General features: G+C 39.9%; 1 protein-coding gene across 1 annotated transcript in view; it reads right to left on the bottom strand.

The window, feature by feature from the left end:
* Positions 1-1527: 1527 nt before the first annotated feature.
* The window catches only part of ttc29 (tetratricopeptide repeat domain 29), a 225685-nt gene continuing 200183 nt past the window's right edge, over positions 1528-27029 (bottom strand). Inside the window, exons 8-10 of the mRNA XM_051928172.1 lie at positions 22287-22378; positions 7237-7360; positions 1528-4519 (exon numbers count right to left, since the gene is read on the bottom strand). Coding sequence (XP_051784132.1) covers positions 4319-4519; positions 7237-7360; positions 22287-22378 — 417 coding nt within the window. The 3' untranslated portion in view covers positions 1528-4318. The remainder of the gene's footprint in view (positions 4520-7236; positions 7361-22286; positions 22379-27029) is intronic.

Below are 27029 nucleotides of genomic sequence, written 5' to 3'. Positions count from 1 at the left end.
TGCAGTAACTTGAAACTGGCAAAAGTCATTGGTAGCCATCATTGTTTATTCCATATTCAATAAAAATCAGACTTGCTTAGCAGTGCAAAGTCTCCTCTTTACCGTCAAAACTGACTTTTTTTGACCTGCACTGTTATGCTGACTATCACGGCAACTGGTGATCCTCAGAAACGCGCCTTCTGATTGGCTGGTGACTTTGGTTCTGCCAGATCTCGTCCTATCAGAGTTTCTTCCAGTTTCCAAATGCCTTGTGTAGGACACCACTGGCCTCACAGACACTTAGATTTTGGTTGCAATTTCTCTAAATGAAAGGCCTACACTTCTAAGGGTAATAATGCTCATCTCATTTCATGTGTTAATTGCCATTTTCTTGCCATTATCACTGGAGTATTGTCCAAATTGCACTTCTCAGGGTGTACCAGTCTGTGTCAACTCTGCTTTAATACACACAGAGGGTTTTTAAGTAATCAACAGAAGTTGAGACACCTGTATAAATTCTTTGCTTCAACTTGCAAGGCTTCATTCACTTTAATTGCTGCAGAACAGTAACTGATAATTTGTTCCTTGAAGAAGGCCCATTTGTCATTTTATGAAATTTCATTTTTTTTGCAGTTTTTGCTAATCTAAACTTCTAATTTAAACCTCTGGTAGTTTACTGTTTACATTTTCACCATTTTAGGTTATTCATTTCATTTCAACTGATTCAATTATAAGAAAAACTGAGGTGCTCTAAAATTTTTGAATTGTAGTGTAAGTGCCACTGGACTATAGTTTTCAGATGATGCGGTGCCCACCTTACAATACTGAATGATTTCCACAGCAGCAGCACTTTATGGAGCCTAAGTGACAAATTGGACAGGTGACAGAGGACATCAGAAAGTTGGTCAGCATGGGCCTTAAATACTTGAGGACTGACTCCTGCTTTTCTTGTGTGTAGCCTTCTCAGTTGTCTCAATTTAGTGGCCAAGGGACTTGACTTTAAACAACAAGGCTGCCATTTCAATTCTCTGAGTGCGCCTGCATCAACTGGGAAATTGTTTGGTTCATTTCTTAGTAGTCTAATTATGTATTAATTTTATGCTATTTAGTAATTATGCATTCTCTGTAAAATGTGTTTTGTGGTTTTCTTATATTCCTTGCATTGTGTGGGTGGATCCCCCAGTGGTGGGGCCACCCATCCATTACTGTTAAAGGGGCCGTCCCCAGTCCTATAAAAGGAAGTTCTAACCTGAGCGGATAGGGTTCTCATAATATCGGAATTCAAGGCATAATAAAACAAAATGTAAACGGAAGTAGGGGGGGGGCACAGAAATGTTCATCTCAGAAACATTCAACATGCCATCACTTGAGCCGATGTGTTTTGGGAATGTTTAAACTACCATAAAGAAACAGGTTGACATTTTTAACAAATCCATTGTAAATCTGCTTGTATTATAAAGGAATGTTCATCCTGAGTACTTGCATTGGGAGACAAAATGCGGTCTAAAGATCATCATTAAGGGGTTGAGGCTTCTTAAAAAAGTTGAATTTATTTCTTCACATTCATGGTATTGGTACGTACGTTAGTATACTGTATTAATTTCCCACATGAAACGGTTTTCTAAAGTGAAGTATTTTGTTATACATTTTAAAAATGACCCAGCCTGCTCTTGACTTTGACAATCGAGGTGAAAGGTACTGGGGTCCCAACGTGAAAACAGAAACATTACAACTTACCGAAAACATCCATTTTTCAAGACAAAAGTGTTACCAAGCATTAATCCTCATCTTGAGATTTCTACCATGAACATTTCTGGATGTGTCCAAACTTTTGATTCGTAGCACAAAGTGTTTCATGCTGTACTGGGGGGAAAAAACTAAAAACTTATTTTTTAACTACAGTATTACATTAATAAGAACGGATCATGTCATTCAAGTATAAAATTATTTAATAGCAAAAACATCTGTAAATTCACTTGATATAATTTTTTTATTTGTAAAATAAAGACTGTAAAGAAAATCATTCCAATATTACAATGTCTTATGAGCATTCTTTTATGCTTAACACTTTTGGGCATATCAGAAATCAAAATTTATAGGAAAGAATATCTCTCTATTATATAAAAAAATCCAGTGACGAGACGAGACTTTTTGGAAGATTTTTATAGGTCTCGCAAGATGAGACTTTGGCCATGAGACATTTTCAAGTCCCGCCCTCCTCTCGACCATATTCAACCACACACACGGCCCTCTCACCTCTCATTCGTGTGAATGTTTTTGACAGACACAGATCTTGCTCTCTCAGCTGTTATAAATTTTAACATTTTCCTCACTTTAAGTTCCAAATTAAAGAAGATGTATTATGTCCAAATCTTACTGAAGAATTTCATCACAAAGGGTTATCAACAGAAGAAATGAGTACAAGGGCAATCCTAGCACAGAGAAACGATGAAGTCTCTCAAGCCAGAGGTTTTTTATTGTTCCTCTCCCTTGCGTTTTGCTAAGCACGCTAGAAATGAGTTATTTCATGATGGTAAGCATGAAAAAAGACTTCAGTCAAAAGCAGAAACAGAAGTTGAAACCAGGAGATCAATCAAAACGGTCATGAAATCCAAAATGAGAGACAAAAATCGTGCTCAGACACTAAGCACACGCCAAAGTAACAAGAGTTCTGATATTGGAAGAAGGATTTCGTATCCACAAATCTGAATGAAAAAAGTGCTCTGAAAAACAAACGTTTAACCCGTTATATTGTTACCTGGGGGTCACAACCTCTGAGGACACACCCCTAACCACAAGAGTTGCTTGTCCTAACGACAGGAGATGCAAAATGGTGGTGTAATGTCAATGAATGACAAAAGATGTAAAGGGGAAACCGAGAGAGAAATGTGAAACAGAACCGTAACAACGTATCGAAAGCTCTGAAAAGAGAAATCGAGGTCAAAAGATTGAAGTGCAAGTCATGAATTGAAAAAGGTCAATTCAAAACTGCAAGGAAGGTATAACAAAGGTATTTTATCCACAGCCAGGGTGCTGGTGCCACCATTAAGGTGAAGTAGGCATTCAGGTAGGGCGCAGATCATAAGGAGGGGAAAAACCCAGCCACAGGAGTTAGGTACCGGACTAATAAGCTTGGACTAGGACGCAGAATAACCTAGCACTGGCACTGTCCACAGCTACAATAAGGATATGGTGAAATGTACAACTTTTTAAACCTGTCGCTGCAATCATCCGCAGGTAACGATTGTGGGAGACGGGTCCCTGAACGATGGGAAAAGCTAGCCAGGCAATGGGAGTAAAATTGCAGCATTCCCAAAAACACACAAGATAGCCACTGGAATGAAATAAAATCCAAAATCTATAAGAGGTGATGCCTGTATAAAACAAAAATAATGGTGAATAATGACCCCAAAATATTACTGTAATTAACATAAGCTTAATTAAAAAAAATGATTGTAATCTCCTGCGCTAGCAGAAAGTCCAAAACAAGTGTAAGAACACCCGGTTTATACAAAACGAAGACACACACATTTTGTAAAATATAAATTCCTAACACGTTGTGGTTCATTTTGATATACTGTACTTAACATATTTTTGACCTTTAAAAGCCTTTTGGACATTTTTCTTGGGCCTGGACAGCCTAATTCCGGGATCATACTGTCTAGGGTGAGGCCTATTCTATGCTTTGTTTATGGGTCTTTTAGAGGCCTCAACACCCTTTTTGCCATTTTGAGAGCAAGCAAATCAACCTTTGGCTCAAACATTATCCCCTTTTTGATGGTCTCCTATTCCAGAATGATATTGTCTTCATACACACGTGAACGCTAGGATGAACTGAAATGTCTTTTAGGGTCGCAGTACAAGAAGATGAACTGGAGTTTTTTTCTTCTCGAACAACAGTGCAGTTTTCCATTATACTGTATATAGTTCAGGTCTGGTATGAAGGAGTGGAGTTGATGTAAGGTGGCCCTACTCCTTATAAGGTCCTTGATATTAAGTTATTTTCCGGCATTCCCCTTATTTTGTCCCTCACAAACTAATTATATGCACAATTAGATTTGATGGATTGATTTCCCTGCAGCCTTGAATTGGATTACACAGGTTGGAAAATGGATGGAAGGTTTAAATTCTGTCCAGATTTCTGATATGCCCTATACTTTAATATGATTCTTTTTTTTTTAACACAAGGATATTATATACAAAGAGTCTGATTAGGCACCTTGATAATAAGTGAGAAAATCCAAAAAAAGGATGACAAGGCTCTACCATTAAGAATAATATGTTTCTTGACCAGTGACTTGCACTCTACGCTTCGCTCACTGGACTTTTTCGGGTCACCTCAGTTATCTTTCCATGCCAGGAGGCTCTCAGTGTTGACACGTCCGCCAGCTTTGATGTGACTGCTGAATGTCGTCATCATGATGTGAGCTTTCGAGATGCCAATGTAGACCTGTGCCTTCTGCAGCTGCTTCAAATCCTTTAACTTCTTTGAAATATCATAAGCCTTCTCAAAATACTCAAAGCCTCTTTCGTACTGCCCCTATTAAAAAGAAACAAGAAGTTGAAAAGATGGCAGGTTAGATCAGAATAGCATTTCAGTTGCACTGAGCTGTTTTTTTTTATTTTAATCAGGATAAACTGTGCATCCAGCCATTTTTTTAACATAGTAATTCATGCTACTGGCAATGAGATACCAACTTCTAACTTGGCACCATGTGGCACAACAATGAGAGGGCTGCCAGTTTCTGTATGGATATTAGTGACACCAATTAACCTAATTAGGATGTCTTTGCAATTGAAATGTTTTGCGTTCATATTTAGTTTTTTTTTTTTTTTAACTCCCCTATATTGAGCTTAATAATTATGTTTTGCACCTGGTTATATGTTTTTGGGGGCAGAGAACTTGACATTGATTTGAATTTTTTGATTATGGTTAATTACTTATTGTGTCTTGTTCTGATGCCATGTTAAGTTTACGTGAACTCCACTATTTTGTGAATCCCATTGACAAGACACGGCTCCCAGTTGACGGGGACGTGGCCATAAAAATTGCAAAATCTGATGTCGTTAACATGATGGCCATGTTTCATGAGAGTCTGCAGATAACTCTTTGAAATTTCTGTGCGTTGTTAAAGTTGGTTTTGGTGCCTTGGACTCTTTTTTTTTTTTCCTGTCCTTGACTTTGAATTCTGCTTTGGCGATTTGGTTTGATGATAAACAGGACTGTCTCCCAGTATCAACTCTCCTTTTTTTTCTTCTGGTTACCTCCATTATCCAGAAAGTTTATTACCTTTTCTCGGCAAACATAACAAGAATTTGGGAGGAAAGGCCATGTAGGTACAGGGAGAATGGGCAAACTCATCACTCCCAGAATTTGAACACAGCACTAAGCACAGTACCACCATGCAGCACGATTACCTAACATTTTTGAATATAAAGACCCACTGTGATCATGGAAATCAAAAGTGTTACACCGTGTACTGTATAATGGACTGTGGCTACAGGTAGTTTAACATAATGCAGGATAAGAATCAGACTGCAAGAAGCCCTGGTGGATTTGTGATGCCTGGGTTGCCCGCAGCCTTGGCATCTTCTTGAACCTTGGGACATCGATAGTCATGACCGGGATGGACTAATGCAACAGGGATACGCAACAACAAGATTTGTGCATTTCGTTCAAACATTGAACAAGGTGGTGTACAACAAATCGGCGCAAAATCTTCTATTAAACGAAAAACCAATAAAGAATCCATAACAAAAACAAGTGTGCATTGGGGGAGATAAAATCAATTAATAAATAAATGAATCCATACAAGGGTTACAATCAAGTCTAATATCCAAGAGATAAAATTGTTTTCTCTTGCTCTCTGTTCTTCTATGAGCCCATGTGCGTCACTTACATTCTCTCTCTGGTCTGCCTCTCTTGCTTACCCATTAAGTCTTCCTAGTTGGGCTGAGATGCCAGCAAGTGCAGTCCCCGAAGCGAGCTCTTGTCCCAGCCACCTCAGTCGGCCACCGCTGGGATGTTTGAAGCCACTCTCCATAGTCCTGCCACCTGTTAGTGCTGGATTGCTCCGGCACCTCTGTATTGCTCAATTGGTGTGACCCCACCCCTGGAATACCATTCCTCTCGGTCCATTGCAGGGCCATCTGTATGCCCTGCCTCCAGTCCATTGCACTGGCTCACACCCCTAAATCCACTAGTCTGCTCTTTCCCAAACTGTGTCTATGCCTTCATTTTCTCCCATCTCTTTTTTGATCCTTTCTTTTTTACTTTCTTGTATATGAAGTATAAGAATCATCCAAAGATTCGATGCCAAGATTCTGATGAATCTCGATGTTTTAGACCTCCCTGACTTTCTCGTATAACGAAGAATAAGAAAAGTATTGGAATCGTCCAAAGATTCAATTTTGAGATTTTGTCCGAAAATAACATATTTGGAATTATGTCAGTGTGTCTGTCTGTGTCTGTGTGTGTAAAGATGACAACCTAAGTACATTTTCACTTATGTCAACCAAATTTTGCATACAAGTTCAAGGCTTAACGAGCTAATTCAACCAATTTGGTGTTGCAAGTAATCAGCATTGAGCAGTGACAGGCATTCAAATCAGCACAATGACAAAGGGACCCACATTTCTGCACAGCCAGTTTTTCACATTTGATTTAATTTCATACAACTAAATACTGCGTCACTAAAAATCTTTGTTCGGAAAACACCGCAGTACTCCTAGGAAATGAAAGAAAGACCACTGTTATCTTTTTTGTTGGAAGTAGAGTCAATTATTATGCAGGCTGAGAGGGGTTCCCAAACTTATCCATATGACTGTATATTTTGTAATATTTGTAATTTTAACTCTTCGTTAAAAGTTTTTGGAATGAAAAAATAAATTTACTATTAGTTAATACCTCCTTTAACATTGCAGATACTAAAACAACACCTTAATGTCGTGACACTTTTATTCCATGGCCAAATCAGTTTAAAAACACAGAAGGAGCAACCTTTAATTTACAAATAGCTCCAAGTACAAGTAGTAATGAATTATTCTCGACATTTTCTTTTTTATTATTGCAAAAAATGCATTCATGTGATTTGATTCAACACAAACTGGGTATACTGTAATATAAAAGACGTGTTTGTTTAAATGGAACATATGAGCCAAAGTGATAGAGCCGAACTGAACCTTCTCCAACCTGCTGGACAGGGGGGCCTAGCTCATCACAGGGCCCACTCACACAAACACTGAAATTCTCCTTACCCTCACGTTGGATATTTCACCGAGGGACATGCAGGCTTCTAGCAGACTTTCACTGTGCTCGCTGCTCTCTGCTACGGCTACGAATTGTTCAAGGTACTTCATAGTCTCTTCAATATTTCCTTGACTGTCAAAAAAAAATCAAAAACATTTCAAACATTAAATTAACATTTAAAACATTTAAGAACATTGTAAGCATGGAGGGACTGTCGCTTAAAGGATGCCGTTTTGATGACTGTACTGAGGCTTCTTATGTGTTTTTGTTTTGAGAAATGAATGCTGTATAATATGTTTTATGATAGTGTCACACACGTGCGCATGGGAGGCAGATAAAGGGTCTAAATGAGAGTAATTCCACTCCACGCCAGGGGATGGCGGAGTGTGCTGACCTTTTTTCTCGCTTTCCTGCAGACCGTTCACGGGAAATTCTGCCTGGCCCTGATGACGTCACTTACGGTGTCGGACCTTCTGATGACGCCACTTCCAGTTTGGGGCATAATGATGTCACTTCCGGTGTAGAACCCACGGACGAAGAGCCTTCCAGTTTTCGGCCCTTTTGATGAGGTCACACCCAGGTCTAAGCATATGGAAGAGGACCTTCCGCTTCCGCCTTTGGTGACTTCACTTCCCTTTCTGGCCTTTAACACTAGAATTACCAGAGCCTACGAAAAAGCTTGTAGATCTGTCCCACCTTAAATCTCTTCACATTTCTCCATCAGCGTCTTTTGTCCAGTTAATATTTTTGTCAAACGCAAGCAGTCTACTATCACATCCCCCACCGCCGCACAGTTTTCTCAGCTCAAATCTGTTTACCTGCGTGTCAGTTGCTTGGAGTTGTATAGAGTGAGAAGTCAAGCAAAATGACACCTTTTATAAATACTCTATCGTTATTTGGAACGCATGCATTTCGTGTGTGTTCCGTGTCTACAAAGATCTATGTAAACACATTGTTAAAACAGAAACGTTTTTCATGTTTTAGTAATAATTGACAAAATGTAGACATGAAGTTTATAAAGTGTGAAGCCTAAAGTCCAAATATCAAAGAAACACTTTCACAACAGGTACAAATATACCTGAATGCTCAGTCAGTCTGTAACAGCCGGTGTAAATGTGTGATACTTGTAAAGGTTAGCTTTGCTTTGTTTTTTTTTTTAATTCAGTTTCATTCTCTGTCGCGTTCACGATTCTACCCTACCCCATCTGACACTGCTGTTTTCACATAAAGTAACGCTATAGCTCAAATGTTATTTATATGGATCAAATAAAGACGCGCTATAGCTTGCTATAGCTCAAATGATTTTATTTGGATCACATAAAGTCGCGCTACAGCTCGCTATAGCTCAAATGTTTTTATTTGGATCACATAAAGTCACACTATAGCTCAAATGTTATTTATTTGGATCACATAAAGACGCGCTATAGCTCGCTATAGCTCAAATGTTATTTATTTGGATCACATAAAGTCGCGCTATAGCTCAAATGTTATTTATATGGATCACATAAAGATGCGCTATAGCTTGCTATAGCTCAAATGTTATTTATATGGATAACATAAAGTCACGCTACAGCTCGCTATAGCTCAAGTGTTTTTATTTGGATCACATAAAGACGCGCTATAGCTCAAATGTTATTTATTTGGATCACATAAAGACGCGCTATAGCTCAAATGTTATTTATTTGGATCACATAAAGATGTGCTATAGCTCGCATGTTATTTATTTCGCCAACGCTACACCTTCCAGATCTAAACACTAGAGTGGTGTATGTGTGGGGAGTTGGGAACGTGAACGTGGCTGAGAGAATAACAGAATAGAAAAAAACAAAGCTAACCTTTACAAGTATCATAAATTACACTGGTTGTTACAGACTGGAATCAAATGTATGTTTTTTTTTCTAAAATAGTAAGAACACAAGCAGCTCAGCAAAGATTTGATTACAAGTCAGCAGCTGATACTGTTGCACCACCGAATCTCTCATTCCAATTGCGTGTCAATGTTGCAGGTAAATACGGGTTGTTTTTTTGCAGTTATATTTCTGAATAAAAGCTCATTTATTCCGTTATATTTGTACCTGTTGTGAAAGTGTTTCTTTGATATTTGGAATTCAGGCTTCACATATTATATACTTCATGTCTACATTTTGTCAATTATTACTAAAACATGAAAAACGTTTCTGTTTTAACGATGTGTTTACATAGATTTTTGTAGACACGGAACACACATGAAATGCATGTGTTCCAAATAACGATATAGTATTTATAAAAGGAGTCATTTTGCTTGACTTCACACTCTATACAACTCCAAGCTACTGATATGCAGGTAAACAGATCTGAGCTGAGAAAACTGTGCGCCGGTGGGGGATGTGATAGCAGGCTGATTGCTGTTTGCTGCTTATCGACATATTTACAGGACAAAAGACGCTGATGGAGAAGTGTGAAGCGATTTAAGGTGGGACGGATCTACGAGTTTTTTCGTAGGCTCTGGTAATTCTAGTGTTAACCCCTTGCAGATGATTGTCGTGAAATTGCTTCAAACCGCTTCCGGCCTGAATGCATCGCCGAGGTGGCGTATGCATCCTGCCAATGCCAGTTAATGCGTAATCGATACGTACCAAGGATCATATTGAAAGCGCTGGTCACGGCATCTAGCACTCATAGTGGAAACTATATCTGCCTGATGGAAGCGAAGTGTTGCCATGGCCGTGCACGTGGATTTTGGCTGCTAATTTTGAGAAATTGTCCAAATTTGAGGTAGGTTGTACTAAGATAAAAACACGTACCAGCTTATTGTTTGCTTGTGTGCTATATTCAATTAACTTAATTATATACTGTATATATCCACTTAATTTAGCATCTGCTTGACAGCAAAAACACAAATAATTTCTTTTTTGAAATAATTGTAGGCAACAAGGGGTTAAAGCCGCCATATTCTACAAAACTCATCAGTTGTGTTTTAGACTCCGTTCTGAGCACATCAGTGCTAGCAATTTACCCTTTGGCAGCCAGGGAATATTATACGGGTGGCTGTCCTAAACCTTTTTATGATTCTTGCGTCTGCTTTTTGTGACAATAGGTATTACATGTTTTATAAATATTATATGTATCAATTCTTATTACTTATATAATATGCTTTACATAGTGTCTTTAAAAAGTATTCACCCTATTGGAAGATTTCACCTTTTTTATTATTATACAACATTGAATACCAATGGAGTTAAGTTGCCTTTTTTGACACTGATCAACAGAAAAAGACTCTTTAATGTCAAATTGAAAACAGATCTCGTCAATGTGGTTTAAATTTACTACAAAAATAAACCATAAAACAACTGATCACATAAGTACTCATCCACTTTAATATGACACCCCTAAATCATGCACTGATGTTAGAAGTCACACAATAAGATAAATGGAGCTCACCTGTCTGGGGCCTGAACGTGGAAGGGCCAACTCCTGGTGAGTCAGTATGGTGGTCTAACCCACACAATGAAGGCAAAAGAACACTCCAAGTAACTTCATGAAAAGGGGATTGAAAAGCACCAGTCAGAGGATGGAGACTAAAAATATCCAAGTCACTGAATATTCAGATAAATCCTGAATAAATGGGAGAGTATGGCACAGCTGTCAAATCTGCTAGAGCAAGTCGTTCACAAAAAACGAGTGATCGTGCCAGAAGATGACGATTGAGGGAGGCCACCCAGAGACCTCTGAAGGAGTTACAAGCTACAGTGAAAGGAAAGACTGTGCAGACAACAATTATCACCTGCATGCTTCATCAGTCGCAGGTTTATGGGAGAGTGGCGAAACCAAAAAAACAAAACATATGATGAGCATAGTGATGGCATCAGGCTGTGGGGATGCTTCTCGGTGGCATGTTTTTGAAAGGATTGTGAGGGTAAAATGCAGCAAATATGGAGAAATCCTGGAGGAAAACCTGTATGAACAATTCTGCACACTGGACCCCCAGAGGTTGTGGCAAAGACGAGAATGAAGACGAAACTGAGTGCCACAATGCTGCACATCTTCTGTCTGACACACCAACACTGAGGACTTTCACTCAATGAATTATTCAGCACAAGTGTGTCAAGAATGTGACTGGGTGTTCTTTATACCAACAGTATTATGTCTGTATACTGGGCCTTACTGGGACTGGCACTGCCAAGTCAGGAGTTTTCTTTCTTTTTAAAATGTTCTTTCTTTTTAGTTATTCTGGTGTGTGTTCAGACCATAGTGTGTGTGTGTGCATATTTATTAATCTATCTATTTATATATTTAAAGAGCTACTATAAAATGTTATTTAGGGGTGCAGGGACAGGGGGAGGTTCAAGAAAACCTGCTCAGAGAGTAAGCCACCACAGACTGGTGCAACGATTCACCTTACTGCACAACAATGAACTGAAGTATACAGCCAACACAACACTGGAGTGGCTTTGGGACGAGTCTGTGAGTGGCCCAGCTAAAGCCCACACTTACACCCCATAGAACATTTGTGGACAGACCTGAAGATGTCAGTTTATAGACGCTTCCCATCCAATCGAATGAAGTTGGCCAAATCCAGGAGTGCAAAGTTTGTATGGACTTACCCAAGATAATGTGAAACTGGAAGTGCTGCCAAAGGGGCTTTTATAAAGTACAGAATGAAGGATCAGAAAGCTTCTATGACTGACAGGTGTCATGTTAACAACATTGAATAAATTTAAAAACCTTACTGAAAGCATGTTTTCACTTTGTTATGATGGGTTATTGAGTGTAGACTGATGAGCAAAATGGCAAATGTATCCATTTAAAATTAAATTTACAACACAATAAAGTGTTGTAAGTAAGTCACATACTTTATCTGTCAATCTATCAACTAGTCTTTCACATCTATCTTATTATATAGTGCCTTTAACATTTTTCTATCTATTAGTGCCTTTCCTATCTATCTATCTATCTATCTATCTATCTATCTATCTATCTATCTATCTATCTATCTATCTATCTATCTATCTATCTATCTATCTATCTATTATATAGTGCCTTTCATATTATCTATCTATCTATCTATGTATCATATAGTCCCTTTCACACTACCTATCTATTACATAGTCAGTCAGTCAGTATCCAACACAGGGTCATGGGGGTTGGCTGGAGCCAATCCCAGCCAGCACAGGGCGTAAGGCAGGAACAAATCCCTGGGCAAGGCGCCAGCCCACTGCAGGGCGCACACACACACACACACACACCCCAAAAGCACACTACGGGCAATTTAGGATCGCCAATGCACCTAACCTGCATGTCTTTGGACTGTGGGAGGAAACCGGAGCACCAGGAGGAAACCCACGCCAACATGGGGAGAACATGCAAACTCTACGCAGGGAGGACCCGGGAAGCAAACCCAGGTCTCCTTACTGCGAGGCAGCAATGCTACCACTGTGCCAACCCTTCTATTATATAGTGCCTTTCACATTCATCCATCTATCTATTATATAGTGCCTTTCACATTTATCTATTATATAGTGAACTTCCTATCTATCTGCATAGGACCTTTCACATCTATCTATCTACTATATAATGTCTTTCGCATCTATCTATCCATCCATCCATTGTCCAACCCGCTGAATCCGAACACAGGGTCACGGGGATCTGCTGGAGCCAATCCCAGCCAACACAGGGCACAAGGCAGGAACCAATCCCAGGCAGGGTGCCAACCCACCGCAGGACACACACAAACACACCTACACACCAAGGACAATTTAGAATCGCCAATCCACCTAACCTGCATGTCTTTGGACTGTGGGAGGAAACCGGAGCGCCCGGAGGAAACCCACGCAGACATGGGGAGAACATGCAAACTCTACGCAGGGAGGACCCGGGAAGCAAACCCAGGTCTCCTTACTGCGAGGCAGCAATGCTACCACTGTGCCAACCCTTCTATTATATAGTGCCTTTCACATCCATCCATCTATCTATTATATAGTGCCTTTCACATTTATCTATTATATAGTGAACTTCCTATCTATCTGCATAGGACCTTTCACATCTATCTATCTACTATATAATGTCTTATGCATCTATCTATCTATCTTATTATCTTATTATATTATGCATTAGATTAGACAGATAGATAGATTTGAAACACACTATCTATCTATCTTATTATATTGTGCATTAGATTAGATAGATAGTGTGTTGCATATCTATCTACTATATAGTGTCGTTCACATCTATCCATCTATCTATTATATAGTGCCTTTCACATTTATCTGTCTATTATATAGTGATATTCCTATCTATCTGCATAGCACCTTTCACATCTATCTATCTACTATATAGTGTCTTTCACAACTATCTATCTTATTATCTTATTATATTGTGCATTAGATTAGATAGTGTGTTTCAAATCTATCTATCTACTATATAGTGTCTTTCACATCTATCTATCTATCTTATTATCTTATTATATTGTGCATTAGATTAGAATATAGTGCGTTTCAAATCTATCTATCTACTATATAGTGCCTTTCATATCTATTTATCTATCTATCTTATTATATTGTGCATTAGATAGTGTGTTTCAAATCTATCCATCTACTATATAGTGTCTTTCACATCTATCTATTATATAGTGCCTTTCACATCTATCAACTATACAGTGTCTTTCACATCTATCTATTATATAGTGCCTTTCACATTTATCTATCTATTATATAGTGAACTTCCTATCTATCTGCATAGCACCTTTCACATCTATCTATCTACTATATAGTATCTTTCATGTCTATCTTATTATCTTATTATATTGTGCATTAGATTAGATAGATAGTGTGTTTCAAATCTATCTATCTACTATATAGTGCCTTTCCTATCTATCTATCAGTTTTGTAAAGAAGAGTGGGGAAACATGGCAGCATGGAGATGTGTGAAGCTGACAGAGAGAGACCTATGCACACAGACTCAAGGCTGTCATGGCTGTGATCTACTAAACACTGATATGAAGGGGGCAAATACTTAGGCAATCAATTATTTTGTGTTTTATGTCTGTATTTAATTTAGACTACTTTTACTCTGACATTAAATAGCCCTTTTCTTTTCATCACTGTCAAGAATAAGACAAATGAAAGCCACCATGGTTCAATCCTGTATAACAACAAAATGTGAACACACCCAAGGGGATGAATACTTTTTACAGGCACTGTATGTTTTTGTGTTCTGTTTGATTAAAGTTTCCCTCTGAAGACAAGAGTAGTGATTTCCATTATAAATATAGGAAACTTGAGCACTAGCAGTACAGATGATATTGTTATATATTTGACATCCCTGCTGTTACATTTCTCCTTACATGGAAGCTCTGCTTCTGATGTTTCTGCCAATGTGTTGACTTAGTAGCAGCCTACTAGATTACACTTTCAGGAATTAAAAGATTGTGTGAGGAAACAGAATCCTCTGGTCCAGAGGTTAAGAATGAGATGTGCAGACTATTTGTGTATCAAGGTGTTTCCAATTTCCAAAGGGGAAAACAGGACTGTTAACACCCACCTCCCTTGACAACTCTCCAATTATGTATATCACACTTGGCCTACTGTTTGCAGTAGAAGTAATCAATAAAGGATGTGGTTGAGTGAACATAGATTTTGGTTGAACCAATGCATGAAAACTTAATCATTTGTTCAGAGTAGAAAAATCAAATAGAGCAGGGATGAAACAGCCACTCAGGGGTTTGTCAATTGTACCACCAAGTTTGTGGGCCTGAGCTGCACGTAATAAAGCAAATGGGATTGGTGACAGGTGGAAATCTAAAAAGGCTGCTTCCATTTCATGAATTAATGTAAACACTACCCATGTAATTATTTTTTGTGGTCATCTTTCAAAATTTCATACAAGAACCCACAAGTCCAATTTAATGAAAATACGACGCTTACTGGGGCGTTTAATTGTATATAAGGGGAATATATGAATGTAGAGAAAAACAATAAATAAATAAATAAATAAATAAATGAGAGCATGATCCAACAAGTGGAAAATTGTATTTGGTTTAAAATGTTAAGTTTAAAGATCCATAAAAAAGAATATATTTTTTTGCTGACTGACACAAAGGGAAATTATAACCTATAATACACTCTTTACTGGGGGTTTGATATGGAAAAATATATTTTTGCATGATTTTACTTTTGAAATTGAACATTTAGTTTTGAATAGCTGTAATTCTCATATAAAACATATAATTAGATGACTTTTTCCTTTTTCCCTGCTGCGGATAAGCATCCCCACAGCTTGATGCTCCCACCCAAATGCTTCATGCTGGGGGTGATGTGTTAGTGATAATTTGCTGTGTTTGGCTTACACCAAACATGGCCTTTAGTCTGGTAGCCAAAAACTTAAAAAAACTTCAATTTTGGTCTCATCTGATCATAAAACCTTCCATCTGTCTTCAGAGTCTCCCATGTGCCAAATCTAGTTGAGATATACTCAAATGTGGCACTTGGTGCCACGGCCAACCTGCCAAGTTGTTTTGCCTGCCTAAGGTAAAGTCATCCCTGATGGAGGATCGCAGGAATCGTTTGGTAGAGGGGTCCTTTCATCGGATTGGCTGGCCCAGTGATGACTCAGCTGTGGAATGGCCAATAGGGGGAGGCAGCTTGATGGCCGAGGTCTCCATGACTCTAAACAAATCCAAATCATATTACATGATATAATCTACTGTTAAATTCTGCCCCATACTTGTAACATTTTTATTTTTATACTGTATTGAGGATTTATTCTGTTCTGTGTATTATATTGTATTGACCCCCTTTCTTTTTGAAGCACCCAACCTACCTGGAAAGGGGTCTCTTTTTGAACTGCCTTTCCCAAGGTTTCTTCCATTTTTTTGGGGATTTTTTCCTTGTCTTCTTAGAGAGTCAAGGCTGGGGGGCTGACAAGAGGCAGGGCCTGTTAAAGCCCATTGCGGCACTTCTTGTGTGATTTTGGGCTATATAAAAATAAATTGTATTTTTATTGTATATACTATGCGTTTTTTCTTGTTGCCACTATCTTGTACGGCTGTGACAGGTGGAGGAGCTGGGCCACAGTTGCTCTTTGCACAGTCTCACCAATTTGGGCCACTGTAGCTTGTAACTCTCACAGATCTCTTGCTGACCTCCTTTCACTCGTCTTCTTGCACAATCACTCAGTTTTAGTGGACGACCTGCTTGAGGCAGATTTACTGTTATACTCTTTACATTTTCTAATGACTGAATTGACTGGACACCAGTGGATATTCATTGACTTGGAATTTTTCTTGTCTCCTTCCCTTGACTTGTGCTTTGCATGGAATTGCTAGGAGTGTTCTTTAGTCTTTGTTGTGCGGGCGGAGTGGTGGCTCTGAGGCTAAGGATCTGTGCTGGTATCCAGAAGGTTGCCGGTTCGAATCCCCGTCACTGCCAAAAGAGATCCTACTCTGCTGGGCCCTTGAGCAAGGCCCTTAACCTGTAATTGCTCCAGGGGGCACTGTACAATGGCTGACCCTGCGCCCTGACCCCAAGAAGTATGCGGAAAAAAAAAACAAAAAAAAAAACTAACAAACACTGTTGTAAGTCGCTCTGGATAAGAGCGTCTGCTAAATGATGTAAATGTAAATGTAAATGTATGTTAGGCCCCCATACTGACTCACCCAAGTCAGCCCTTTCACATTCCTTTGCATTTTGAATTCAATCAAATGAAACCCTAGAGAGGTTGAACTAATTCTGTGACTTCTAAAACCAATTGGCTACATGAGGGATGACTTACGGGTGCCATATCAAAGGGGGTGAAGATGTATGCAATCACTTATTTTTCTGTTTTATATTTGTAACTCATTTCCACCCTTGGCAAAGATCTGTTTTCTCTTTGATTTTAAAGAGATTTTCTCTGTTCATTAGTCAGATTAAAATCGCTGTGATTTATTACTGCAAAACAATAAAAAAGTGAGTGAACAATTTTTTAGGCATCCCGTCAAATAAGAGAACCAGCCGCATTGGCACAACCTCAGAAGCTTTGCATCAGGCACTGACGTTCAAAGTCCCACTAAGGCACAGGTGTCAAACTCCAGGCCTGGAGGGCCACAGTGGCTGCAGGTTTTCATTCTAACCTTTTTCATAACAAGTGACCAGTTTTCACTGCTAATTAACTTCTTTTCTTTAAGGATTCAGTCCCCTGAATTGATTCTTTTCTTCATTAAATGACAGCCAAACAGACATTAGATGTGCAACGAGCCAACAGATTATCAATTAAACTGGGGATTCAAACTCCAACCAATTTCACTCAAACCAGTTTCTTAATGAGATGCTGATTCTTGTTGTTAATTGAACCTGTCATTTAATTCCATGACGTGTTGTTGCTCTCATTCTGCCACAGCAGACATTTTCAAAACTGTTGATTGTCTGTTTTACTGAGATCTTCACCCTTCTTTATTTTCAGCTATTGTGTGATGGGCACAGGGGAGCTGGTCATGTGGCTGCTTGTTTTGTGTCTCATTATTGTTTGGCTGCTAATTAAGGACAAAGAAACAACTAAGAGGTCTGAGTCATGTCAATTAAAACAAAGGCAAAAGAAGTTAATTAGCAGCAAAAACTGATCACTAATTAAGGAGATGGTTAGAATGAAAACCTGCACCCACTGCGGCCCTCCAGGACCGGAGTTCGACGCCCCTGCACTAAGGGGATGCAAAAGTGCGTACACCTGACGAGCCCCAATAAAGGTGAAGCGCGTGTTGTGTACTCTTTGTATCATTTGGCAGGTAGTTATCACATATCTATGATCTGCTTCTCACAAATGAGAGGACATGGCGGATGTTTGCTGACTGGCCAAGCAACCAGAAGTGTTACCTGGTAGGTGACCACCCAAATAATCACACACACATACATACACACGAGGGGGAATTCAAGCTAAAGATAGAAAATGGGATTTATTAGAAAATGTGACGAACCTTAACAAAACTGCTTATGTCATTTCTCAATGTAGTCAAGGTGGCGCAAGTACATTGAGAAGGGAGGAGACGACATTGAGAAATGACATCATCAATTTTGTGAAGCTTCGTTCCATTTTCTGATAAATCCCATTTTCTAACTTTAGTTTGACTCTCCCTTGTATATATATATACACACACACACACACACACACACACACACACACACACATATATATATATATTTATATACAGGTGCTGGTCATAAAATTAGAATATCATGACAAAGTTGATTTATTTCAGTAATTCCATTCAAAAAGTGAAACTTGTATATTAGATTCATTCATTACACACAGACTGATGTATTTGAAATGTTTATTTCTTTTAATGTTGATGATTATAACTGACAACTAATGAAAGTCCCAAATTCAGTATCTCAGAAAATTAGAATATTGTGAAAAGGTTCAATATTGAAGACACCTGGTGCCACACTCTAATCATCTAATTAACTCAAAAGCCTTTAAATGGTCTCTCAGTCGAGTTCTGTAGGCTACACAATCATGGGGAAGACTGCTGACTTGACAGTTGTCCAAAAGACGACCATTGACACCTTGTACAAGGAGGGCAAGACACAAAAGGTCATTGCTAAAGAGGCTGGCTGTTCACAGAGCTCTGTGTCCAAGCACATTAATAGAGAGGCGAAGGGAAGGACAAGATGTGGTAGAAAAAAGTGTACAAACACTAGGGATAAGCGCACCCTGCACAGACGTATGCAAGACATGGGTTTCAGCTGTCGCATTCCTTGTGTCAAGCCACTCTTGAACAAGAGACAGCGTCAGAAGCGTCTTGCCTGGGCTAAAGACAAAAAGGACTGGACTGCTGCTGAGTGGTCCAAAGTTATGTTCTCTGATGAAAGTAAATTTTGCATTTCCTTTGGAAATCAAGGTCCCAGAGTCTGGAGGAAGAGAGGAGAGGCACAGAATCCACGTTGCGTGAGGTCCAGTGTAAAGTTTCCACAGTCAGTGATGGTTTGGGGTGCCATGTCATCTGCAGGTGTTGGTCCATTGTGTTTTCTGAGGTCCAAGGTCAACGCAGCCGTCTACCAGGAAGTTTTAGAGCACTTCATGCTTCCTGCTGCTGACGAATTTTATGGAGATGCAGATTTCATTTTCCAACAGGACCTGGCACCTGCACACAGTGCCAAAGCTACCAGTACCTGGTTTAAGGACCATGGTATCCCTGTTCTTGATTGGCCAGCAAACTCGCCTGACCTTAACCCCATAGGAAATCTATGGGGCATTGTGAAGAGGAAGATGCAATACGCCAGACCCAACAATTCAGAAGAGCTGAAGGCCACTATCAGAGCAACATGGGCTCTCATAACACCTGAGCAGTGCCACAGACTGATCGACTCCATGCCACGCCACATTGCTGCAGTAATCCAGGCCAAAGGAGCCCCAACTAAATATTGAGTGCTGTACATGCTCATACTTTTCATGTTCATACCTTTCAGTTGGCCAACATTTCTAAAAATCCTTTTTTTGCATTGGTCTTAATTGATATTCTAATTTTCCGAGATACTGAATTTGGGACTTTCATTAGTTGTCAGTTATAATCATCAACATTAAAAGAAATAAACATTTGAAATACATCAGTCTGTGTGTAATGAATGAATCTAATATACAAGTTTCACTTTTTGAATGGAATTACTGAAATAAATCAACTTTGTCATGATATTCTAATTTTATGACCAGCACCTGTATGTATATATACCTATACCGTATATACTTGCTTTTAAGTTCTCCCGCAAATAAGTCGGGGTTTGATTTTACTGTATAATTTCCGTTATTTTATAATGTCGGTCATGTAAGTCGAATGCAGAAAACGCATGCTATTGGTCCAAGAGATTATGATATGCTAACACCCACCTGAGAGAGTAACCACGGAGCACACTGCCTTTTTTTTTCTATGTGTTGTGCCTAAGTGACCAGACAGTGCGACTCGAACTATTCTGAAGCAACGTTTGCACTGATTTGTGTTTTTTGTATCTCACACCTTCATACACCTTTATCGTAAGATCATCCTTTATCTACGATGGAGCGTTTGATCAGAAGAAAATATGAAGCTGGTTTTAAATTAAACATCGTTAAAGTGGTGAAAGAAATTGGTAACTGCGCTGCTGCAACAAAATTCAATGTGTCTGAGAAACTGGTGGGAGATTGGAGGAGGCAAGAAGATGTTAAAAAAATAAAATAAATAAGTGTGTCACATTTTTGAATGGGCGTATAAGTCAGGGTCTGATTTTATGATTGATTTTTCAGGTTTCATGACCTGACTTGTGCGTAAATATGTACGGTATAACTATATATATATGTGTGTCTGAGGATCTCCTTGCTGGTTCATTCGAGGTAAACAGTAATCCACCAGGGTGAGAGGGGGCGCTGTCGCTAACTCTGTTTCCTTTTCTCCCCACAGCTCCCAGAAACCTCCCAATGAGGGAAATTAGCTCAAACCCTTCCAGTCCTCCCATTATAAAAATACCGGGTGCTTCCACTATGGGGCTTGACTTGATGAGACCAGTTCCGGAGAGTGAAAGCTCTAGGAAAGCCTTCTGTTGTTTTGTTTGCTGAAACTAAACGCAGTAGTAGTTTTTGTTTTCTTCTCACTTGCCTTATGTTGAGTGTTACAAGACGGCACCTGTTTAAGTGTGATAAATTTGAAAGAGTTAAAAGGGACTACCCCTGCTGGTGTCATTTTTGATTTGTTCCGGCTCTGTTTGAATCTGTGTTCGGCCAGTTCACTCTATATTTTGGGGTATATAAATCAAAAAGGTTTCTGGGAGCTGAACAAATTTAGCGACAGTGCCCCCTCTCACCCTGATGGGTTACCATTTACCTCGAATAAGCCCTCAAGGAGATCCTCAGACGCACATGCGTGACAATATTATATATATATATATATATATATATATATATATATATATATATATATATATATATCTATATTGTGGAGAGCAGCTCGAACACAGACAGGCAGACACCGAAGGTTTCAACACCACACACAGTTTATTCATACTTCACTATTTACAACGTCCCAAAGCACACAACCCAGTGCTCCTACACCACACATCCTCAGTCCAGGCCTCTTTCTCTTCATCGCCTCCACGCTCTGTCCTCTTCCACCCGAGGGAGGCGGCCCCTTTAATATTCACCCGGCCGTGCTCCAGGTGCCTCCCAATGAGCTTCCTGATGTGGTGGAAGTGCCACAAGAGGACCCGGAATCACTCTGGGTGTCCCTGGTCTTCCTTCCGCCAGCACCTCCGGGTGTTTTGGAAGTGCTGTCATCCAGGGCTTGTCAGGCATCATGGCGCCCCCTGGCGATGACCACGGGCCCCAATAGGGTTGAGCTTCCATGCTCTTTTTCCATGGTCCTCATACCAACCAAGGCAGCTGCCCTCTTGTGGTCCGGAGGAGGCTTAGTTCCTGTTCCGGTCCTTGTAGGCGTCCCGGCTGGGTACTGCCCCCAGCCGCTCGCCACTATATATATATATATATATATATATATATATATACACATACACATATATATATACACATATACTGTATGTATACACATACATACATATATATGCATACATACATACACACAAACACTATATGTATTCATAATTGATAAATAAGACCCTAATTTCTGTTCTTAGATTTTTGGTTAAGGGAAAAGAAGGATTGGCTGTGGATAAATGTAATCATTTAGATCCTGGAAATCAAAATGTCTTTGGGTAAAGATCTGGTGACTGTAAAGTATGGTCTGGGCTGGGATGGAACTGCATTGTTTGAACTATGTGATCACCATTTCATTACCTTAATCAATGAGAAGTGAAGCAAAATGACACCTTTTATTACCCAACTGAACAGATTATACAATATGCAAGTTTCCAAGGCAGCTCAGGCCCCTTCTTCAGACACTTCTCATTGCATCCACAATGCCTAACATGGTACATCCCCCTACTACTAGATTACTTTAATCAAATCAGGCAGGTTTCTGTATTTCAGTCACTGCTGCCAAGAAACTGGACATTGCAATAACCTTCACTGACCTGTGTGCATTAGACATCAAGTGGCTAAGTTTAATGAAAATAAAAAATGGCAGTTTTACCTCTCATAAGCTTTAGCCAGAGCTTGACAGGTTTTTCCAATTCCATCCTTGTCTCCCAGTTCTGTGAAGATCTGCATACTCATTTCAAGGTACTGCAAAAATGAAAAAGCAATTGAAGATTTGTTGTACAGTACTAGTGAAACACTGGTGTCATTTTTGAAACAAAACATTATTAGAAATAACAAACGAACCATTCACTGATGAAGTCAACTGCTATCCTTTAATGGCAGAACCACAAAAAGTAAAAGGATATTTGATGTGTGAACACAGAGAATCCCAGTTTTGAATGCCCGAGTATCTCAATAATCAGACTCTCCTAAACTGGATTTAGAGACACGTTACAAACTGAAGATGAGTGAAGATGAACCTTATCTTTAGATTTCTACACAAAAATACTTAGTTTTCAATTTCTTTTAGTTACATGCAAATGGAAGTGTGATGGTAGGGTCCAAAATTTGTTTTGAAGTTCAGCTCTCATTCAAACCATCAAGAAAATTTGATTTTGGTTTAGTGTGTCAGTGGAGAATCACAATTGATTTTCATGTCATAAAATGACACTTTCTGTTGGAAAATTATTCTGTTGTGTGGATCTCCTGGAAGACTTGATCCCAGTAAATATTTTATACTAGCTAACATAGCTGAAATACCCGGCGCTGCCCAAGAGGAAAATAAAGTTTGTTTTTTTAATTGTTTGAGAAAAATATAATTAAAAAAACACAACTTTAAAAATAAAAATAAATGAATAAACAATGAAGACTCACTAATGTGCTTGTCTTGCGGTCTTGTATGTATGTTATCATCCCGTTAACGCTCAGAACTGGCCAACTCTATTTAATTTCAAAAGCTCAAACATAAAGAATGCTGGCAGTCACCTCCAGTTCGCCCTCTGGTGGTCATTCCGAGTGTCAACTGGATGATAACATGCATACAAGATCACAAGATCACCCCCCACCCTGCCCAGAAGGGGGTGAGTTAGGGCTGATTTCACCCTACAGTATTTTTAGTCGACCAATGAAAACCATGTGTACCAAGTTTTATGAAAATGGTCCAGCCGTTCGGAAGTAATGCTGGAACATACATACACACACACACACATACATTGACTTTTATATACACTGCCTGGCCAAAAAAACGAGTCGCCACCTGGATTTAACTAAGCAAATAGGTACGAGCCTCCTATTGGATAATTACTGCATGGGCGATTATCTTTCAGCTGGCAACAAGTTATTTAACTCCAACTGGTGCAATGAGTTGCTTCTCATTTCATGTCGTGAGACACATCTCGTGGTCGTGGAAAAGATGTTAGTCTGTTTGAGAAGGGTCAAATCATTGGCATGCATCAAGCAGAGAAAACATCTAAACATCTAAAATTGGGTTAAGAACTGTCCAACGCATTATTAAAACTCACAGGTGGTGCAGTGGTAGTGCTGCTGCTTTGCAGTAAGGAGACTGTGGAAGATTGTGGGTTTGCTTCCCGGTTCCTCCCTGTGTGGACAGCGCTTTGAGTACTAAGAAAAGCGCTATATAAATGTAATGAATTATTATTATTATTATTATTAAAAACTGGGCGGCACGGTGGCGCAGTGGGTAGCGCTGCTGCCTCGCAGTTGGGAGACCTGGGGACCCGAGTTCGCTTCCCGGGTCCTCCCTGCGTGGAGTTTGCATGTTCTCCCCGTGTCTGCGTGGGTTTCCTCCGGGCGCTCCGGTTTCCTCCCACAGTCCAAAGACATGCAGGTTAGGTGGATTGGCGATTCTAAAAATTGGCCCTAGTGTGTGCTTGGTGTGTGGGTGTGTTTGTGTGTGTCCTGCAGTGGGTTGGCACCCTGCCCGGGATTGGTTCCTGCCTTGTGCCCTGTGTTGGCTGGGATTGGCTCCAGCAGACCCCCGTGACCCTGTGTTCGGATTCAGCGGGTTGGAAAATGGATGGATGGATGGATTATTAAAAACTGGAAGGATAGTGGGGACCCATCGTCTTTGAGGAAGAAATGTGGCTGGAAAAAAATCCTGAATGATTGTGATCGGCGATCACTTAAACGTTTGGTGAAATCAAATCGAAGAAAAACAACAGTAGAACTCAGGTCTATGTTTAATAGTGAAAGTAAGAGCATTTCCACACACACAATGCGAAGGGAACTCAAGGGATTGGGACTGAACAGCTGTGTAGCCGTAAGAAAACCACTAATCAGGAAAAAAAGGCTTCAATTTGCTAGGGAGCATAAAGATTGGACTCTGGAGCAATGGAAGAAGGTCATGTGGTCTGATGAGTCCAGATTTACCCTGCTCCAGAGGTGTCCAATGATGACCGTTTTAAAACTTAAGCTAGGATGTAGGCAGTCTTCTCTGTTTAGTCATGAGAAAAGGTCTATTGATTAGCAAAACCTTTGCACAACTGTTTATTTACATGCATAATTTATAAATGGTATACAAGCAGGCACACATACTCAAAGAAATTTTTAAGTGAAGATAACTGACGGCTTGTTTGCCCTACCAGAGAACATGCTGGATAACAAAGAGAAAGAAATGAACACACAAACACACACACATTAGATCTGTAAAGGTCGATGTGCACAGAGGCATTAAGCCACCCCTGGACCCTCTGTCTGTCTATGTAACTTGTTAACACAATGTGTTTAGTTTCAAATTAAATATGATTGAATTTGCTCAATTCATTCAATTTCCTGTTCTTTTTACTCTGCATTCATTTGCTACTAGCCATTCCCCGCAGCTCTGCCCACGTAGTAATGAAACAGGACAAACTTTTAAAAATCAATAAACAAACTGGTATCGCTAGCTAAGCAGAGGCGAGGTACACTCCAAAATGCAGAGGTAGAGCGACTCGAACGAAGGCTGGCGCGTGAATGAGGAGGGCCCCACTCCTGATTTCACGCTTATCCCTCCCCTCGGCCCACAGCCTCTGTCTCAGATTAGCGCACATATACCATCTCCTGCAAGCAAACTAGGATTCGCAGCGTGATGAGAGAAGTCGCAAAATCAACCGGAATGTTGAAGGAAATTATAGAAAAAAAAAACGATCTAAATCCGTGAAGTAATTCTCTCATTTGCTAACTAGGAGGAGTTAAGGTTACGCCCTGAAGCAGATGCGTGAGTGAGGAGAGTTCCACCCCCCTTCCCCACAGCCCGATGAGAAAGTCGTAAAATCAATGGAATGTTCAAGAAAATTATAGAAAAAAACCTGATCTAAATCCGTGAAGTAGTTCCCTCGTGCGCTAGCTAAATGGAGGTAAGATACACCCCAAGGCTGGCACGTGAGTGAGAACGGCCCCGCTCCCCTCGGCCCGCTGCGTCACTTGGATTTGCGCAAATAAATCAGTACCGCAAGTGAACTACTTAGCGCGATGAGAGAAGTCGGAAAATCAACTGGAATGTTCAAGCATATTATAGAAAAAAAAACCAATCTAAATCTGTTAAGTAGTTCTGTCATGAAAAGTGGACAGACATACAGAAGGACGTTGATATATATATATATATATATATATATATATATATATATATATATATATATATATTTAAGATTGTTGTTATTTATTTTGTCAGACACATATATTCAAGGTGACTTATAATACATACAAGAATGAAGGTGCAAACATCAAAAGCAAAAAAGTGAGCACAAGGGAGTAGAGTTTCTACATAATTTAAGCACACACCAGTATCATAGACTCTTTGTCAGTTGTCATGGTTGGCGAGGACAGCTCTGCCTTGGAAGGATCAGGGGAGGCAAGTGTGGATAGAGCATCACCTCCCCTGGATGGCAGCAGTACCTCAGACTCCTGCAGGGCTTCATGGAAATTGGAGTTCGTTACAGCCCTGTTGGGATCCTGGGGCACTGCCAGGGTGGGTTGCAACTATTCCTGACCCTGTGTGTGCGATTCTTCCGCCACACCCAGAAGTAGGTCAACGAGTACCTGGAGCACTTCCAGGTGACCTATATAAGGGACCAGCAGACACTATTCTGGAAGCCAGAGTCGGGTGGTAGTTGGCGAAGCTTGCTGGAGTGGAGTGGTGGAGATAGAATTGTGGGTTGTTTTGGGGACGGGGAAGACGTTCCACACGAGCGAAGAATAAATAAAGGACATTTGTGTTTTTATCAGTGTGCCTCCCATGTTTATCTGGGTTAAGCGCTGGTATAGCGCCATCTGCTGTCACGCAGTGCAACAGCAGTTACAGTGTAGAAGAGACACTAAGTAATTCCAAAGTATTTAATGAAAAGATGAGTTTCAAAAAGACATCTAAAAGCAAATTGGGCTCAGTTTGAATTGATATATATATATATATATATATATATATATATAAACACACACACACAGTGATTCCCCGCTAAATCGCGGATTTTTCTGTGGAACATATCTAATTCTATATGTACATTGTACACTACGGTAGACAAAGAGTTTAGTGTTACAGTACCCAGATGATTTCTTACAAGGCCTGTTATTGGCTGAAGGAAGAGACTCAACCAATCACAGCGGGATTTTCATTCTCTTGGGCTCTGATTGGCTGCTGCTAACGTGGTATAATCCCCGATGCATCTCAGTTCTCTGCGTATCGCGTACCTTGCTTGTGGTCCAATTGTTGTGAACTTTTCAATTTGTTTTAAGCCCTACAATGGCTCCCAAGCATCCTACGTCTTCTAAGCCTTCTGGTAGTAGTGAGCCTGAGTGCCAGAGGAAGACCTTGATCATTCAGGAGAAGGTAAAACTCCTGGGTATGCTTCAGGAAGGAAAGCAT

This window comes from Erpetoichthys calabaricus, chromosome 5 (assembly GCF_900747795.2).
Source record: "Erpetoichthys calabaricus chromosome 5, fErpCal1.3, whole genome shotgun sequence".
NCBI classification, from domain to species: domain Eukaryota; kingdom Metazoa; phylum Chordata; class Cladistia; order Polypteriformes; family Polypteridae; genus Erpetoichthys; species Erpetoichthys calabaricus.
This window is presented reverse-complemented; position numbering and strand designations above follow the sequence as displayed.